This window comes from Nanorana parkeri, unplaced genomic scaffold (assembly GCF_000935625.1).
Source record: "Nanorana parkeri isolate BGI_ZX_2015 unplaced genomic scaffold, ASM93562v1 scaffold1080, whole genome shotgun sequence".
Taxonomy (NCBI): domain Eukaryota; kingdom Metazoa; phylum Chordata; class Amphibia; order Anura; family Dicroglossidae; genus Nanorana; species Nanorana parkeri.
The window spans coordinates 314,063-332,845 of NW_017307348.1; the positions used below are offsets into that span (position 1 = coordinate 314,063).

The window sequence follows — 18,783 nt, forward strand, 5'->3', positions numbered from 1 at the left end:
GGGGGGGGGTGCATTTTTCCAACCGAGGACATTTTTTTTTTTAACCAAAGCTGTGTGACCAGACATTCCATACAGTTAAGAGCTTAGGGAGGCTTATTTTGCAGGTAAGTTAAAGTGCAAAAATGTTCCACACAAAGGGGGTTAGCCAGGAATAAGTGCTTTAAATGAACACATCCTTTAAGCCTGACGAGTTTATATAAATTCCAGTTGGTCAATAACCAGCAGCAACCAGTCAAATATCTTTATGCTGATATGGAATGTGGTTTACTGCAATTTGCACATCATTGTTTGTTTTTACACTGCCTCAGTTAATAAGCCCCATAGTGATCATGCCAAGTCTGTAAAGCCTGGAGCTTCTGAATATTTGAAGTAGATTTAGTGCCTATCCATTGCTCTTGTGCACATCATGTAGCAGAAGCAGCACAGGAGAGTGTTCACATTATGAAAGACTACAGTGTGTGTCGGAGTTCATCTATAATAAATGAACTGGGAAAGCTTTAGAAAAATAACAAATTGTCAACTGTGGCGTGAAGTCCACAGGACGTATAGTATTTGTCATTTTCTTTACCTTCAAACTGTTTATTTTTAAAACTTACAGGATTGCAGATTCAGATAATAAATAATGGATGGACTCATAAACTTCAGATATCATTTAGGTTTGGCTAAGAGGTGTCATGACAATCTCAACTACATGCACACAAATTCCCAGATGAACAGAAATTGTTTTGGTTTTGAGAGTCGGGGTTAAGGTCTTACAATTATCTTTGTCTATCTGGAGGTTCTGTATTCAAAAAAATGCTTAAAGATAAAATGGTTCACTGTCCCTGCGGAACTTGGCTGAGTTGGTTTCACTGCATCCAGGCTTATCGTCTAATCCTAAATTCCAGTCCTGGGCTTAATTCCCATTGCAAACCTTGGAGGCCGAAACCTTACAAGCCTGAGGGTAAGTCCTCTTCACAGGGAAGTCATGCCCGTGCTTACCAAAGTGGGTGGGAAATCTGTTAGCCTTTTCAACCACCTGGACTTAAAGCATATCAGAAGCATGGGTGAGGGACATGGGAGCCAGGGGCTACAAGACAGAATTTTGGAGCATTCCAGAGCAAGAAAGGTTTCAGTGTTTGTACTCCAACCGGATCACTGTTCCCTAAGTAAAGGGGATTTTGTCCCATTTTAGATCTAAAAGCACTCAGTGCTTTTAAACCCCCAAAAAAGTTCAGTATAGAATCCACCCAGTTATCCATTGCTTCCTTCCAGGAGACTTTCTGGCCTCAGTGGGCATCAGAGATACCTACTTGCATATGTTCATCTTTTTTGTGCATCAACACGTCCTGTGTTTTGTTGTTGCCATGCTACATTACCGGTTTGTTGCGCTTCCCTTTGGGTTGTCCACTCAACCTTGAGTTTTCACCAAGTTTCTGGTGCCTGTTCTAGCCCTGCTTCATTTACAGATAATTCTTATTCTGGGATACCTGGACAACCTCATACAAAGGGAACAGTCTGCACAGACTTTATCAGTCAATAGCCACCTAACTGGTCCTAACAGAATCTCTAAAGATTCAGTTGGATCTTGAACCTTTCAGACCTCAACACTGTTGCTGACCCATCACTTGGAATATCTAGTCTCCTAGATACCACTTAGTCCAGGGTTCTCCTCCTGAATGAGAAACTCCTGACCCCCTCTTCCCAGGTTCAGGTTTTGCAGTCCAGGAGCCTTCCCACTCCCTACTTTGGTATGAGGGTTATGAGTCTGATGGTGGCCTCAAATGAGTCAGTCCTCTTCACCCAATTTAATTCCAGATCATTACAGCTGAACATTCTGGCTATGTGGAACAAGAAGGCGCATTCTCTGGAAGCATGCATACACTTCACACCAAAGCTCAGAATATCCCTGGCTTGATGTCTTACAAATCCTGCCTTTGAATTAGGAAAGCCCTTATTCCCACTGGTCCGGAGGAACTCCACGATGGGTGCTAGTCCTGGACACCTCACGGAGCAGGGAACTTTGTCACCAGAGGAAACATCGCTCAATCAACTTCCAGAAAGTATGAGACATTTGCCTGTCCCCCCAAAGCTGGACCTCTCAGCTGCACAGTCACCCAATCCAGACTCAGTCAGATAGTGTCAAACTATACAAACCAGTATATTGCGTCTCAAAGAGAAGCCGACCAGATCTTTATTTGGGTAGAATGTCAGGTTCCAGCCCTGCTTGTGGTACAAATGTCAGGTGTGGAAAATTGCCAGGCAGACTGGACTCGGGGAACGCTGTCTTCACCTGGATATTGACCTTTTGACTTCCAGATTTAGCAACTAGCTAGACAAGTTTGCCTCCAGGTCCAGAAATCCTCTAGCTATAGCAGTGGATGCTATGATGACTCCGTGGGATCAGTTCAACCTGTGCAATGCTTTTCCTCTGCTGAAGCTCCTCCCTCGTCTACTCTGCAGAATGAAGACTGTGATACTCACTGGAGCATATTTTACTCTGCCAATACTTTTAAATTTGGCTAAATTGATATTTCACGGGAGCAGGTGTCCATTGCTCCTTTACAATCCGGTGCAAAGAGAGACACCACTGAAAAGAATATTGGCTGGAGATCAGGACAGCTATTATACTCGATGGGATCTCCCATTACATGCAATGTATTAAAAAAAAAAAAAAAAGACTGTTTGGCTGAAACATTGTGTTGGTCCATTAAAGGGTAGAAAGGAAGTGTGAACACAATACTCTTCATAAATCTGTGGATGTAATTAAACAACAAACCTGGCAGCAGCAGTGGGTCATTGGAGGAATAATCCATTATCACATACCTGCTGCGGCAGAAACTCACCTTAGTACTGCCTGTAATATCCAGCAGTTTCTCCTCTTCTGGATAGGGGAAATAAGTCAAACACCCTGCCCCCGTTCCACAATGGTGTTTTAATAACCTGTCGAATGGCATAAATAAAACACAATCATAGTGAAAAGTGAATGGCGACACAGACACCTTTTGTATTCCTGTGAGTTTGTCCCCTTTCTGGGACTGAGTCAATAAGTCCAAACACTGCAGCTCTTACTATTTCGCTTGAAAATTCTCCCAGGTCTTGAAGAAACATACTGAAAAGCCCTACCAAGCCTTTAAAAGGAAACTTAAAACTGACTAGAAAAAAACGTAGCCTATACCTTACTCATAAAGCTAAGGAGCAGATGGATACACTGGTGTTTGAGCGGTTTTTTTTTTCCTCTTTAAAGCTAGCCATACATGTTACAATGTGATTGTACAATTTCAATTGTAATATTAAATCAAACTTACATAATTGTTCTTAAGGTAGATCTAAAGGAGATTGTAGCATGCGTGGTTAGTTTGAAAGGTGAAATTGTCAGTCATGTGTAGCCTCCTTACATGTATGCGTTTTATAGAATACACTCCCTGATACAGCAGAATTCTTAAGAAACCGTGCATGGCCTATGTGATTTCGGCTGGGTGTGAAGGAAGGGCACTAGGAAGATAATTCTGCTCTAGGCACAGTTCCATAATCATGCAGGCTACACTACTTTGCCCCTACTTGTTATTTTAATAATATGAAAAGCTGAATGAACTGTATGATGGAGCAATATACCTGCGGTATGTGTAGATCTGCCACTGAACTGTATAGTTTAATGAGGTCTGAACAGAAGAGGTTTTCTGCCTATTACTTTTGCTACTCAGTCTCATAACTCCTCTTTGTAGCTGCCTACAGACATGAGATGATTGTTACCCAACAGACTGAAGGACCGAACATTGACCGGACGGAATAGAAAGCCTTCCCCAATCAAAAGCCCTTTGCCCCATATAAGCAGAACTTGTATTGTCAGCATTGGCCACTTACCTACTCCCCTCTCTACTGCAATGAGTTAGCAAAGTTGGCGGTGCCAACCTTTCAAACTTGTATCATGCCCTGTGATGTCCATGGTCAGCCTTACCTACCAAGGGTGGTTAGACAAGGAAAACTAAGAACACAGAAGTTATGTGCTTTGTTGTTCTCCCTCATGGTAACTTGCCCTAGTCATGGACTGGTAAGTCTTTCGAAGATTTAATATACCCCTCATTATCACACGTGTGGTTATGTTAGGAAAAGTGCGTTGTTACTGTACCTTGTTAACTGGTACTTTGTAAGGATAAAATGCAGCTGGTTTTCCTCCATGGTGTCAGAGCGCAAGGAAAACCAGACACGCATAAGGTGCTAGTTAAAAATATTTATTAAGAACAGTGTCCACAGGAGCAAGCAAAAATCATAAACCGGAACAAGCCAAGGTCAGGAGCTGGAGTTGGTAGTCGTACAAGCCAGGTCGGGAACACAAAGATCAGCGTAGTCAGGAACAAGCCAGGAGCAGGAACCAGGAAATCAGCATTGTTAGGAACAATCTAGGAGCAGGAACCAGAGAAGACCGTCAGCCATGATCGGGTCATACACAGAATCAGAATACTCCGCACAGCAGGAATGCACTAGCAGGAAAGACCACGCAACGGCAAGGTCAGACTGGACTGAGTAGTTTATATAGTGAGTGGGGTGACATTATCACTCAGAGACAGGAAACTCACATCTGGCTTTCTCAGATGAGGCTCTCCTGTCTGGCCATAAGATGAAGCCTGGGAGTAGTGAGCAACATTACAGAGTCTGCTGAGGCAAAGGAGGAATCACAGGTGGGTAAAATGGCAGCCAAGCCAGAATGCTGAAAACCAGATAAGTCAGGGTGGAACCCTGACACATGGATGCTTAAAGTCTGAGGTCACATCTAATCTCTTTTTATTTTATTATAGGGCTGTAATTTGTTTTACATTGTCCCATTGCCTGTTTACCTGACTAATGGAATCTGTCCATTTGTCAGGAAGGACTATTTTTTGTATGCAAACTGACGCTTTCCCTATACCAACATGGAATAGGGTTGACCATCTTTCTGCTGCAGACATAAGCTGTAATATACTGTAGTGCTGTTCTTACCCTAGGGGTAAAAATAAGTATTTTATTTCGTATTATTATTATTGGTAGTTATGCAGTGCTGACAATTTTACGCAGCACTTTGCACATTTACATCAGTCCCTGCCCTCTAGGAGCTTACTATCAATGCAGTGCAAAACATATCAATAAAAAGGTAAGATCACACACCAAATCAGAAACCAGCTTTCATTTAGTTTATTTTGGGTGACTTATTGCAATGTTAATTTAAAATCACCCTCTCCTGTAGCTCGCGGTATACTGAGTTGAGGGTGATGGGAGGACGCTAGTTTGTGTCCTCCCATTACCCTAAGGAGAACTATGGGGAAAAGCCCTAACCCCATAATTCTCCTTTAACATTCATATGGGGGCGTGTCTTGGACATTGCGGTGTTCAGACCTGCCTAGCTAGAGCTCTGAACACGCTACCTGCAATTTAGACATCTCAGACTCAGACCTCTTACCGGCAATATGAGCAGGAAGAATACGCGAACGGGAGCCTCTAAAACTCCATCTGCCAGTATCAAAAAATACCTAGTGGCAGAGCAGTCGGGCTCAGCCACCCCACGCAACGCGGCTATGGCTGGTTCACAGGACACGCGCTCAACACACTCGTCACCACGAGGACCGGACACTGAGTCGTCTTACCATGGGCCGGAGATGAGTGGGAGTCCCGTTATACCGTACCGATGGACGAATTGTTGCGTACTCTCCCCACTAAGCAAGACCTGGCAGATATGTTTTGCACTCTTGAAAACTCCCTGAAGGCCGACATACTGTCGCTCAGAGGTGAGGTCACGCACCTCCTCCACAGAGTGGAGGAGACTGAGAGCAGATTGGACAGACACGCCACTGCCATAACGGCTCTGCAGTCCCACCTCCAGTCCGCAGGCAGGACGCAGAGGGACCTCTCATACCGCCTTGAAGACCAAGACAATCGGGGGCGCCGTAACAACCTGCGGGTAAAGGGCCTCCCCGAGGTGATCTTGGACCCTGACCTGGCGGACACTCTGTGGGGCATTTTCAATTCCACACTGGGCAAGGCCCCCGACAGGGCGCATAGAACACTTCGTCCACGGGGCTTACAGAATTAAACGCCTAGAGATGTGTTATGTCGCCTACATTATCAAACAGACAACTAAGCTATACTGACGGAGCTCCGGGAGACTCCGCTTATAGACTTTGATGGCGTCCACCTACAAATCTTCCCCCGACATGGCTAGGGAGACCCTCTTCATACACAGGGCCCTGCGTCCGCTGCTGGAGCTTCTTCGCTCTAACAACATACAGTCCCGGCCTGCCTAATCGCCCGAAGACAAGGCAAGACGTCAGTACTTCGCTTCCCCGAAGACTTAGATGCCTTCTGTGAATTTCTACACATCACCGTACCGAAGTTACCGGGATGGAGTAACATTTTACCCTCCTTACCATCGCTGCCTGATCAACAGAGGAGGTTAGTGGGCACTACCTCCCTGTCTGCTCGATGCAATATTTGAAAGAACATTGCATGCTTTTTTAACTTTCCTTATTACATGGTTCTTCTGCTAAAACTTAGTTTTATTGCCTAATCAACTGAACTTGTGCTGAAGAACTTATATGTTTTTTTATTTTTTTTCTCACTCTGAGTCACAACGGCCCTTTCCATCTGGCAAAACCGGGATGTATTACTACTGAGACGTTGGTGAATATATTGGCTTATAAATAAGTACGGTAGTGTTAATGTAATGCTAACGATACGAACTTTGCGGGTGCGTGCTGGCTCGGGTGACTGTGGAAGTGATTAATTGCTTAGGTTTCCCTGGCTGCCTAGGGCCAGGTTCGACCGATGGCGCCTTCCTTGGTCCTGCCACGTAACCCGCAAATAGCGTATATGGTTCCAAGAGAACCCGTTTTGGTAATATTATACCTCCAGTGTCTCTGTTGTTTAACACTGAGGGCTATGATTGAGGACCCCTTCCCCGATCTTTCTTTTTATGCTTCTTTCCCTTTACTTTTTGTCTCCACTCTTTCCCCATGTTTGCCCCCTTTCCCTACCCTCCTTTATCAAATCAACCTACCCACCTCCCTCGTGCGGAGACCCTTAAAGGAAGCTGTGAGGAGACAAGTGGATGTGCAACCCGATGGCGGACATTAAAATAATTAGTTACAATGTCCGTGGTCTTAATACACCTTGTAAGCAACATGCCCTATATAGGGAACTGAAAGCACTAGACGGGGATATATTATTCCTGGCGAATATATATGGCCCAAATCAATCCCAGATTTCATTTTTAAATCATGTTTTAAATTCCCTTATGGAATTCCAAGCAGGTACAACGATATTTGCGGGGGATCTTGATGTCCATATGGATCCGTCTTTAGACTCTTCATCTGGCCATTCGCACACCGCCATAGACAACGTGATAATGTGAGGAGTTACGTAAGGTCCTACAAACTAAACACACTAGATCTTTGAAATATCTTTCCCAACAAACTTACAAATTCGGAAGTAAACCTAGCAGACGATTGGCCCGCCTTTTGCGGGTCCGTCAAAATATTGGTTTCATTCCCAAAATAAAGACTGCGACGGATAATATTACGTTCTCCACTAAGGAGATAGCCCAAACTTTCAGGGAATTCTATTCTAAATTGTATAACGTTAGACCCGACCCCTCTGAACAACTTAAACAACGACATAAAGATCTAATCCGCACTTACCTGACCAATCTTCCTTTTCCCCAAATTGACCAGGCAACCTTGATGTCTTTGGAAGCCCCAATATCTGAACAAGAACTCAATATGGCCATAGCCACTTCCCCAATTGGAAAAAGTCCTGGCCCAGACGGGTACCCACTAAAATACTATAACACTTTTAAAACTTTGCTTATACCCCAATTATGCACATACCTAAACACCTTTCCCATGGGTAAACCTCCAGAACCAGCCACTCTACACGCCTATATCTCAGTCTTCCCTAAACCCGGAAGGGATCCAGCTGTATGCAGTACTTATAGGCCTATTTGTTTACTAAATACTGACATCAAACTGTACGCTAAAGTTTTAGCCAATAGCTTGGCACCACTGCTACCTCACCTTATTTCAGCTGATCAGACTGGATTCATTCCGGGTAGAGAGGCTAGGGACAACACGCAACGAGCACTGACACTGATTAATCACGTTTCCACATCAACCCTATCGACTATGATTCTTTCTACCGACGCGGAAAAATCGTTCAATAGAGTCGATTGGGATTTCCTAATAGCCACACTTGAGCACATTGGGCTTGGCCCTAGAATGTTACACTCAATTAAAACCCTTTATCACAAACCCACGTCACAAATTAAGGTTAATGGTAATCTATCTTATGCCTTTGAACTTCATAATGGCACCCGTCAGGGCTGTCCTTTATCACCTCTCTTATTTGCACTTACTTTGGAACCCTTGCTCATCTCTATCAGGAATAATATAAACATCAGAAGTATTGAAGTACATGAACATAAAATATCAGCTTATGCCGACGACATTCTTTTTTTTGTGAGACAGCCTAGAATTACATTCCCCAATTTTCTTAACGAATTTGAACAATTTGGCTTAGCCTCAAATTTTAAAATAAGTTTACATAAATCTGAAATATTAAACCTCACAGCCTCTCCTATGGAATGTCAACATATATGTTGTTCCCTACCGTTTATGTGGAAAACCCGTAAGCTGAAGTACCTAGGAATATTTTTGGCCCCTAAATTTTCAGATTTGATGCAATGCAACTATATTTCCTTATTGAATAGTATAAAATCAGACCTATCTAGATGGACTAATGATCGGCCTTATCTCACCTTGACGTGCATGATTAACGCCATTAAAATGAACATACTCCCGAGGGTGTTATATCTGCTACAAACACTGCCTATCCCTCTACCAGACTGCTACTTTAAGACTCTATGTAGAGTGGTAGACAAATATATATGAAATTGTTGCAGAGCTAGGATCTCTCGCCAGACTCTTATTAGAAGCAAACGGGGAGGCCTAGCTCTCCCAGATTTCACCTTGTATTATTATGCTGTTGCCCTCAGAGTCTTGGACTGGACATACCAGAAGGGGAGTAAACGGTGGGTCGATCTGGAATTTTCTTTGGCTGGCCAACCCTTATCAACGATATGTTGGATCCCACCGGACTATAGAGAGCTCCGGAGCTCCACTTCACCTCTGACTAAGTCCACTCTGATCATCTGGTCTAAAATATACTCTCAGCTAGTGGGTCCTTACAACTCTCCTTTACTGCCCCTGCTAGGTCACTTATTCTACCCCCCAGGCCGCTTGGACAATGGCCATCACTACTGGACTGACACTAAATTTCTTAAGTTACATGAGGTTACACAAGACTCTGGCCCTGTAACACTGCAACATATACAGAATAGGTTTGGTACTAGACCTCTTGACAATTGGCGGTATCGCCAGCTACATCATTTTGTCTCCTCTCTCCCCAAACCGCTCAGATCTCTTAAAAACGTACACCCGTTGGAGAACTTATTGTCGCAACCTGACCCTCCATCACATAGTTTGTCGCAAATATATAAACTGCTGCTTTCTTCTCGGACACTTCAAGATCCGTTATATTTATCACATTGGGAGGCAGACCTGGGTACCACCCTGACGGGACCTCAGAAAAAGCGTCTACTTAGCCTCAATTTTTCATCATCCATTAGCACATACTTAGTAGAGGCCTCATTTAAACTACTCGCGAGGTGGTACTATACACTGGATCGCCTCCATGCAATACATCCATCCCACTCTTCAGAATGTTGGAGGGGATGTGGCCTTGTAGGCACTCATGGACATATATGGAGGTTCTGCCCTAAGATTAAACCTTTTTGGCTGCAAATTACCCTCCTTATTGCATCTATAACGGGGCAACCCCCTTTTACTGACCCCTGGACTTGCTTATTACATCTGTCGGATACATCGCCCGCAAGGTATGGTAAATCCTTGATGCCACACCTATTGAATGCTGCAAAGTTCCTTATTCCTAAATATTGGAACACTTCCATGGTGCCTTCAACTAGAGAATGGATACATAAAGTAGACTACCTATGTCTAATGGAGGAACTCACTTTGGCGAGACAAGAACGAACAACTTTGTTTGAAATCATATGGTCCCCCTGGACTGCCTTTAAAACCACGCCTTTATACCTACAACTGGTTGGCTAATTAACCAACTACTACATGGGAATTCCTGGACTAATTTGCATGGTGTAAACGTTGTTGACCTATAAGCTGTCTACTAGAGTACTAGAAATCGTAAAACTTGTAGCGATAGCTGTTCACAAATAGGCAATAATGCTTGGATTATATGGGCTTCACATGAATACCCTCCCCCTTCCACCCTTATCCTTTCTATTCTACCTCCCTTTTCCTCCCCCTTAATTCCCCCTCCCCCTTTTAGCCAATTTTGGATCTTTCTATTCTTTGTTAATCCTTTTTTTTTTTTTTTGTCTAGTATGATTGTTTTTATGACCTTTGTCTTTCTAAGGTGCAGACGCACGACTAAAGCAATGTTTTTAGCATGCTGAGTAGCAGAGATAGGTGCCTGTTTTATTATTTGTTACCTGCACCCGAAATTGCATTTGTCCTGTCTTTAAAATTCAATTTCAATAAAAATTGAATATTTTAAAAAACATGGCTCTATAGAGTGTTACAGTGAGGCAATTTAAAAGCAAAACGCTATTGCTGTGCTCCTTTTAGACTTTTTTTCAACATATTAAAACAGTTTAAAAATTTGCCGACTAAAAAGAGTGAAAAAATGACGTAATCCATAAGATTCCCTTGAAAGTGTATCATATTGTTGAAAATGTTAACTATTTTGTTAATAGCTTTGTAAAACAGTATGACCATTATGGCCGTCTCATATTATGGTGATATGTTCTGAAAGTTGAATATGGTCATAATGTTTTAAGCAGTTGTCTGTAACTATCATAAGCCATAAGGTGTATTTCCACTTTGGCTGCCAAATTGGGATAACACCTACTTTCTATTTGTTGCAGGTTCCCGTTCATATATGATAACTTTAAAAAAAACAAAATAAAAATTGCAGCTTACGTTTGTTTTTAGATGTTTATTGTGCTAACTCCAGGTCTGAAAAATCCTGCTTAGTTCTCAATGTCTGGAGGTTTGGGGGAGTTTTGTTTCAAATAACTAATCCTAGAATAGGATCGCCCCTCATTCTGGGACATGTCCTCTCACTCCCTGCTCTTCTCTTAAGACAGGAAGTAAAAGGAAATCCCGAAAGAGACACAGACAGCAAAACAAATTAAGAACAAAATAAGCTACTTTAACCATTCCCTTCTGTAGCCAAAGCTTAAAAGAAAATGATCTCTTTAAAAGGAGCACTGGTTTACAGCACATTGAAAACAATGGTACGTATCTGTGTGTGTGCAGTTTTTAGGTGCGGTAAGGCATAGAGGTGTGATGGGGGCACATGACGTTGGCTGAATCTGATGATTCAGCTTTTGGTGTGGGATTGATGAGACCAGTACAGCTCTTCTGATAGAACAGGGGGGAAGAATCTAATCTTGTTATCTTACAAGGCAGCGCTGGCAGTAAAGTGCCAGATTTGCCAGCAGCATGTGGAATGTGTGTGTCTGTGTGTGCTGCATTCACCGCAGCAATGTGAAGACAGTGACATTTTCGCAGATGTGGAAGTGCTACTAATCGCTGGTTATCTCTTGAGGCCACTTAATGTAAACATCAAATAATCCAGTACATGAAGATGTCTGATGCTCTGTCCTCAGGTACATTGATTCGAATAGGTACTAACTTCTGTAAAAGAAATGCATTTGAACCAAAAATAAATGTTATCTGTTTGCAGCATTCAATCATCATCTCACTCTTACATGCTGTGTGATATTATTCAACAGGTAGCCAAGTATGGCAATGATTATAGAAAAAACCCTTTTACACAGTTATAACATTAGAAATGATCACTGAGACTATTGCAAAATATGGTCCTGATAGCCTCCTGTGATCCTTCACTACATCACTCACAGTAGGGGAGGAAGGGGAAGCACTCTGCACAAGGGCCGATTCTGCTGCTTTGCTCAGTGCAGTCCAAATTTGCTTACAGGAGGAGGGAGCAGAGTGCTGATCTCATCAGTGTGCTGCTTCTCCTCCAATGTCCAGTCACAGGTTAAGGGTAGGTTTGTGACCAAACTGTATTGCGTAACAGCAGTAGAGATGACTACGGTCATTGATCTGACTATGATGTCTGGCTAAAATGCCTGCTTTATATGACTGAACTCCATTACAAATCCTTTAGCAGTTAAAACTGCTCATGGCCTTTCAATGTTATCTGAGCAGTCCACTTGGCTTTCTATAATGCGTGGATAGCAATGTATTGATCAGTGTAGTTTGCAGGTTTAAGATGTTGCTGGGCAGTTGTCTCTAAGGGTATAATGATTAGGCCCAAGAGCAATGTGCAGAGTTATAATTGCCAGTTATAATATGTACAAATGAAGACTAAAGAACATGATATGTTCTATCAATAACCATTATGGGAATGCAATAAGCTATTGTAATATGGTGTGATTCATAAAATGCTAAGTATTATATTATTATTATTATACAGGATTTATATAGCGCCAACAATTTGCACAGCGCTTTACAAAGTGGAGTATTTATTTTACTTAAAGGGTAACAAGTCCCTTTATGTGTTGTGCCAGTGACCACAGACTGCCTGTGTGTGTAGGTGCAGACAGCATCACCACATTCACCACATCCCCCTGTAGTCTGCGCATGAAAGGGTGGCTCCAGAGGACCCTGCAAAGGAATGGAGCCACCCTAGAACTGCAAGGCAGGGCTAGCACATGAGAAGCAGTACATATTGATCAAAATATTTTGTCTTTAATATCACTGAGGTCTGAGTTGTGTTTGAGCTCTGTAACTATGAGCAGGTAGGGCTCACATTCCATACCATCAAACTGGATGTAGCAATGTCACAAATGATTGATTTGTAGTTAGACTGGGCACAGAAAATGTCTAGGTGGCGCCCTCTAAGTAACAAATTAGATGTTTTTGTTCACTGAAGAATAATCAGTACAATCAATACCATCATCCTACTAAAAAATAAATGAGTGGGGGTTATATGATAAGCATTGTATAGCCCAACACAGGCCATCGTCCATATGGGCAAATAACATTAAGCTAACATAAAATGGTAAACTCTATACCCCTCTCCCGAAAACAATTGCATCATATAAGCTGGATTAAAAATGGTAAGGCAACAAGAATTAATACTAGCAGTTTGAAATACAGGGATATACCCAGGTGCCATGTTACGACAGTGGTACCTAATAGACCCCTGGAACACGATAGGCAGGATAGCAGTCCTTGAAATTTACGATAGTAACAGTTCTGCAGTTATTGCAACCAGCGTAGGTTACCGCAACCATGAGAATAATAACCAGGTTTCCAGATAGACTATTTATATAGCCATGAAGAATTCAAGCTGTTGGTTAAGTAGGTCCTATTCAAAGGTATAGGGCAGAATAGTATAGTCTAGTGTGGCATAAAAAGAGCAAAGTAGTCTGCAAGAACAGGTAGGAAGGGCACCAAGTAGTTACTGGATTTGGGGGAAACAATGGTCCAATAAGTGGTTTAGGGGAACTGAGTTACCATGTGAAAGCCAGAGCCATGTGGCTCGATTCACATACTTGCAGTCTTAGAGAAGTAAACCAGTAAGACAAATAAGGTAACTAGAGAGGAGAGATCACCCAATTAAAGGTCACAGAGGGTATATTGAACTAACGGGTACAGGTGGGAATAAAAAAATTATGATTTTAGAAAAAAAAAAAAAAATGATGATTATGGTGAGTGAAAAAAATGTAAGGATGGTGATTATTATTATCACCATCTGCAGATGGCTGGAACTGTTAGGATCAAAGTACTGTTGGGATGACAGTGATTCTCTAGAGTCCTCTTGAGAGCAGAAGGCCAATGGAGCATTGGGGTGATGGGAAGCTTGCCTTGACTGTGAGGACTGCCAGGGATCTGGTGGGACCTCTGGCACCACATCTAGAAAGATGTCTTTGAGCTCTCTTTTGGAAGAGGGCATTTATAGAACCTTGGAGATCTGTAATATGTTCAGGCAGGCTCCGGATGCATGGGTTACCTCTGTCTCTTTTCTCTGCATCCTCCTAGTTGTTCTTTGGAGTCTGCAGTTGCTCTAGGAGCTCCTCTATCAGTTTCTCGTAGGCGTCCAACACAGTACTTGCATCGTCCATCTGAACCTGAAGTGAGAATGTATGCTGTCCAAGTTCTCTGATCTTATTTAACAGTTCAGGGGACGGTTTCTTTGAGACTCTTGTTTCTTTGCAGACCACGGATCAGCATTTAATAATAAGAGACTCGGCTGGTAGTAGTTCCCTGGATTGCATTTCTCCTGGAAAGAGATTCTGGCTGTTCAGTATGCTGTCAGAATCTTCAGAGGGGAACCAGAGTATTCCTCTTCTGGCAGGTTTGCCACCATATTGGATTCAGCCATTGGTTTTTCCGGTCTGCCCAAGCCTTCTGTGTGGACTTGCCCAATGGTCTCATAGCAATCAAATAATGTCTGCAAGGTCAGGGCATCAGTAGAGTTGAATTGTGTCCACGTCTGAGTTAAAAGGTCTTCTATAGGGGATGTAGTCTGCCCAGGTGGTGCAGTGTGGAGTCAACACACACCCTTCACTCTCGCTGTTTGCATGCACTGCAACTTTGATGCTTCTTCTATAAAACGCCATCAAATATCTATTCTGGTAGATATAATTCACATACACGGTCTGTATATTTTTAGTTTTTTTATTTTAAAAAATTTAATATTGAATTAGCTTTAGTGGATTATTAGAATTTATTGTAAAACTAAGGAATGACTTCTGCTTAAAGAGTGAATCAAAATGCCTGCTGGTGATAAAGTACATCAGTTCCTGGCTTCTTATATTTCCTGGTGACTTTATCAAAATGATTTCCTTGCCAGAGATTCCAGAACTTCCTTCAGCTGCTAGGTGGAGATGAATAATTCAACAGGTTGAGTGAGTTTCCATTGTAATGGCCGACGGTCAGACCTGGAATTCAGCTGTAGAATGCTTGTTGACTAAGGTCCTAAAAGTATTAGAAGCTGGCATTTCTGCACGGTGACTATTCTTTCCTGTTCCTCGGTGTCAGAAGTCTGTCAGGTTGAATTGTAAACAATGCAATCTCTATGTGGTTTATTCTCTAATTAAGTTTTGTGTTAGGAATTGTTTGTCAGGAATTGTGACTACTCTGCTAACACAAAGCCACTAGCTAGAGGGAATCCATCTATAATTTACACAGTATCAGTGTATATAGCTGCAGTACAGTGTGTCAGCTTTAGGTGGCAATACAGAGGCAACAGAAATAATAAAAAAGGTAATTTCTATGATATTTATATCCACAAGGTTCCGGTTTTATACAGGAAAACTCATGTATTTTGCTGCATGAAAATCCATCTCCAGTCAAAATCCCCATTCTTTTCTATGTAGCTGGTTCACATCTATGTGCTGCAGATGAGTGTGAAAGGAAAAGGGAAAGTATATGGGCTCATTCACACCTACATGTGTATGTTACCATGCCCGCTGCAATGCACACAGGACCGTGTGAACCTAGCCTAAATATAAGGGTATGTTTTCGTTTCTGAGTAGGGATGAGTAGAGTGAGTTTGTCAAAATTAATTTAGCCATAAAATTACCAATTTGGCCGCAAAATTTTGACACATTAGTAACTCAATTCCACTCATTGAGCCGAGAAAAGTGCTTGATAAAAGAAGGGGAGTGTTTTTTGGGGGGGATGGACCAATAAGGTTTTTTTTCGTTTTTTCATGTAGTGTTCTTGTGTTGTGTTTCTCATTTTAGTGTCTATTTGACCATTTGTGTACGTTTCCTTTTTAACCTATTTAACTTTTTTTTTCTTCTTTTTTTGCTAGCTATGTTTACTTTCTGTGAAAACACATAAAATAATAAGCCAACAAGGGGCCATTTTTTTTAGAGCAAGAAAGAGGTCTAGAAATTTCTCAAAAAGAGTTTCTTTAACTCTAAGGAGCTGTTCAAAGCTAACTGCACCCTTAAAAGCCACCACCTTCCCTATTGACACCAATTAACTTTTCCAAAATTAAATCTCATTCAAATGAAAGCCCTTTCTAGTCATAGAAATTAGGCCACATTTTGTAGCTGGTGAGGACCCACAGAGTTCTCTCCGCTCTATTGCTTGGAGGAGAGCGTTACTTTGACAGAACACATGATTGTTTTTTTTTTAAATTTACATGTTTTTTCACTTTTAACTGCGGAGGAGGAGGAGTTAAGAGGAGTGGCCATACATAGGACCTAATGTTATGTATGTATCCATGTGCACAACTGTTACTTGTACTGTGTTTGGTGTAGATAAATATACTATTTAGGGGAAATATTCTTTACTGTATTGCACATACCTACTTCCCAGTTTGTGGCATGACCTCGTTATATTTGATTCGGTACAGCAGGCTATCCTCAAGCAGCAGCACCCACAGTGTGGCAGGAGCCTCCAGAGCTTCCTTCAGGAGTAGAACCTATTGAGACCACACCATCTGTGCACTTCTCCGATGTCACTGGGGTCCCCCCCGATGCCTCTGAGCCAGACCCCACATTTGAGGATCCTCTGGGTAACAGTGATGGTAAGCGACATCTTTACATCACATCCAATGTGTGAAATGAACACTTACATGTCTGAAAGAAGAACTGTCTGTATTGTCCATAGCATCCAGAGAAATTCCCTTTTCCCATGCTACATAAGAAATATTTGAGAGCATTTGATTGGTTGGTTCGGGCAGCAAGAATAGTTCTTCCCTCGTGCACTTTTATGAAGTGGTCCAACACAAGGTCATGTTTAAATTTGTTCTGAGAACTAGACTGTCTCTTCTATTGACTAAAAGAAGTTATTATTCTAATTTAATGGAAGTTACACTAGTAAATTGGGACCATATTAAGTCAAAGGACCGCTAAACATAAGGTAAAAGAAAATAACTACAAACAATTAAAACTACGTATGTAAAAGTACGACCATCTGTACAAAACGTGACATTGCTGACGTATCTGAGACTTTGAATCATAAGGAAAAAAAGTCTGCCAGCAGATGCCCAAAAACTTTCCTCAGTAGCCTGTCGCCCTTTGTTACCATCCTAAACAAAAGTGGACATCCAGGGGGCCCTAATTGTAGGAAGACCAAAGATATCCGAGTTTCTCCTCCAGGGAGACCAAATATAACAAAACAGATATCTGTAAAGCTAAACTCTTGTATACAAAATATTACATGGTAACAAGACAAATTTTGTATTTTTGTGGTCCTTTCTGCAGGTTCTCTGGGTCCTGGAGCTGTCGCCGCCATTGTCCTGGCCGCCCTACTTGGTGCATCTGTCCTCATCGCCCTGATTGTTATCACACTCCGAAAATTCTCTGCTTCTTAAAATAAAAACAAATCACATCCACTCTTTTTGGGCAATCTGCACCTGTGATATACATTAGCAGAAAATAGGCCTATTCATCCCTAAACAATGGCTTGATGCTGTATTGCAAGAATTTGTGTGCTGGCTTCACTGAACCCAAATATTGTGAATATCGGGCCTCTAGAAAAACAAAAGTGACCCTCTCTGCACCAGAAGAAAGTAGAATATCTGTCTGGAATTCCCCATTATTATAACGATGTAAGGTGTACATCATACTGTAAATGTATTTAGAAAGATGAATCAATATTAAATAGAATATATCAAATTAAAGTAGGCTGATGCTCTATTGGAAATGTTTCAGGTGACAGATGCTCGTGCTACATTATCTCAATAGAAAAAGAAGGGGGGCAGATCTATCATTGAGAAAGATGTGCAGTGAGAGATCTGCCCCCTCCTTGTACTACCAGAGTCAGACATAAGCCCCTCCTTGAAGGAGGCGGAGACTTCCTTCTCTTTATTAAAGGGATTAGTGGCGCAGAGCTAAGCCAACATGTCCTAAAGTGCTCCTCACACTCAGAAGTTCTTATCATTTTTTTTATTTAGCACCTGTATAGCCTGACAAGCAGTAGCTGATCCTGTTGCATTTCTTTTATTGGCTGGTCATAGCAACTCTTAGATTTCTCTCTGTACATGGGTGTCTGCAAAGCCCCAAATCAACTGCAGCTGACCATTAACTAACAAAGTGCTAGCTTTTGTTAGCATGAGCTTCATGATCATATGATTCTTGGGTCCACCATAAGCTACACCAGATGGGTTCTTTGGCATGAACTACAGGATGGTGCAATTTGTCTTCCATTTTTAGTACATTGTATAGTATAAAATGATGGTATCCACCATATCCCATCTTTATCTCCTTATGTGTCCACACTATTTTCAAGCAGTACCACCCCAGGAAAATTAGCTGGTCAGTCATTTGTAGTGTTTGTACTCACTGCCAGTGGGGTAGGTGCTCTTTTGATGTCCATGAAGGTAATCTGTTTAGAAGCACAGCCTCTGATTCAGAACTTGCTAATGGAAGCTGCCATTCCACAACTTATAAAGTGTAAACTAGTTTCAGGTCACAGAAGACTGAAAATCACCTGTTTGGTTTAGGCCTTGCAAAAGAAATAAGGATATTAAGGAGAGATGGTTATCAGGGCCAACCAAGGGGGTCTGCTGCATGAGGAAATGAGCCTGGATAGGAAGCTTTGCCATATCTTACCTCAGCCATGTCAAGTCATACGGTAAATGAGAATCATCTGCATCTGATTGCTAATTGCATGACAGGCTAAGGTCACACAGGCAGCAAAGGAGAGGAAAAAAAAACCCAGACAGTTGATCTGTGTCCTTATCACC

General features: G+C 42.0%; 1 protein-coding gene across 1 annotated transcript in view; it reads left to right on the plus strand.

Annotated features, from left to right (window-relative positions):
- The window catches only part of CUNH2orf82 (chromosome unknown C2orf82 homolog), a 28,010-nt gene extending 10,593 nt beyond the window's left edge, over positions 1 to 17,417 (plus strand). Inside the window, exons 3-4 of the mRNA XM_018567654.1 lie at positions 16,447 to 16,620; positions 17,300 to 17,417. Coding sequence (XP_018423156.1) covers positions 16,447 to 16,620; positions 17,300 to 17,409 — 284 coding nt within the window. The 3' untranslated portion in view covers positions 17,410 to 17,417. The remainder of the gene's footprint in view (positions 1 to 16,446; positions 16,621 to 17,299) is intronic.
- The last annotated feature ends 1,366 nt before the right edge of the window (positions 17,418 to 18,783 follow it).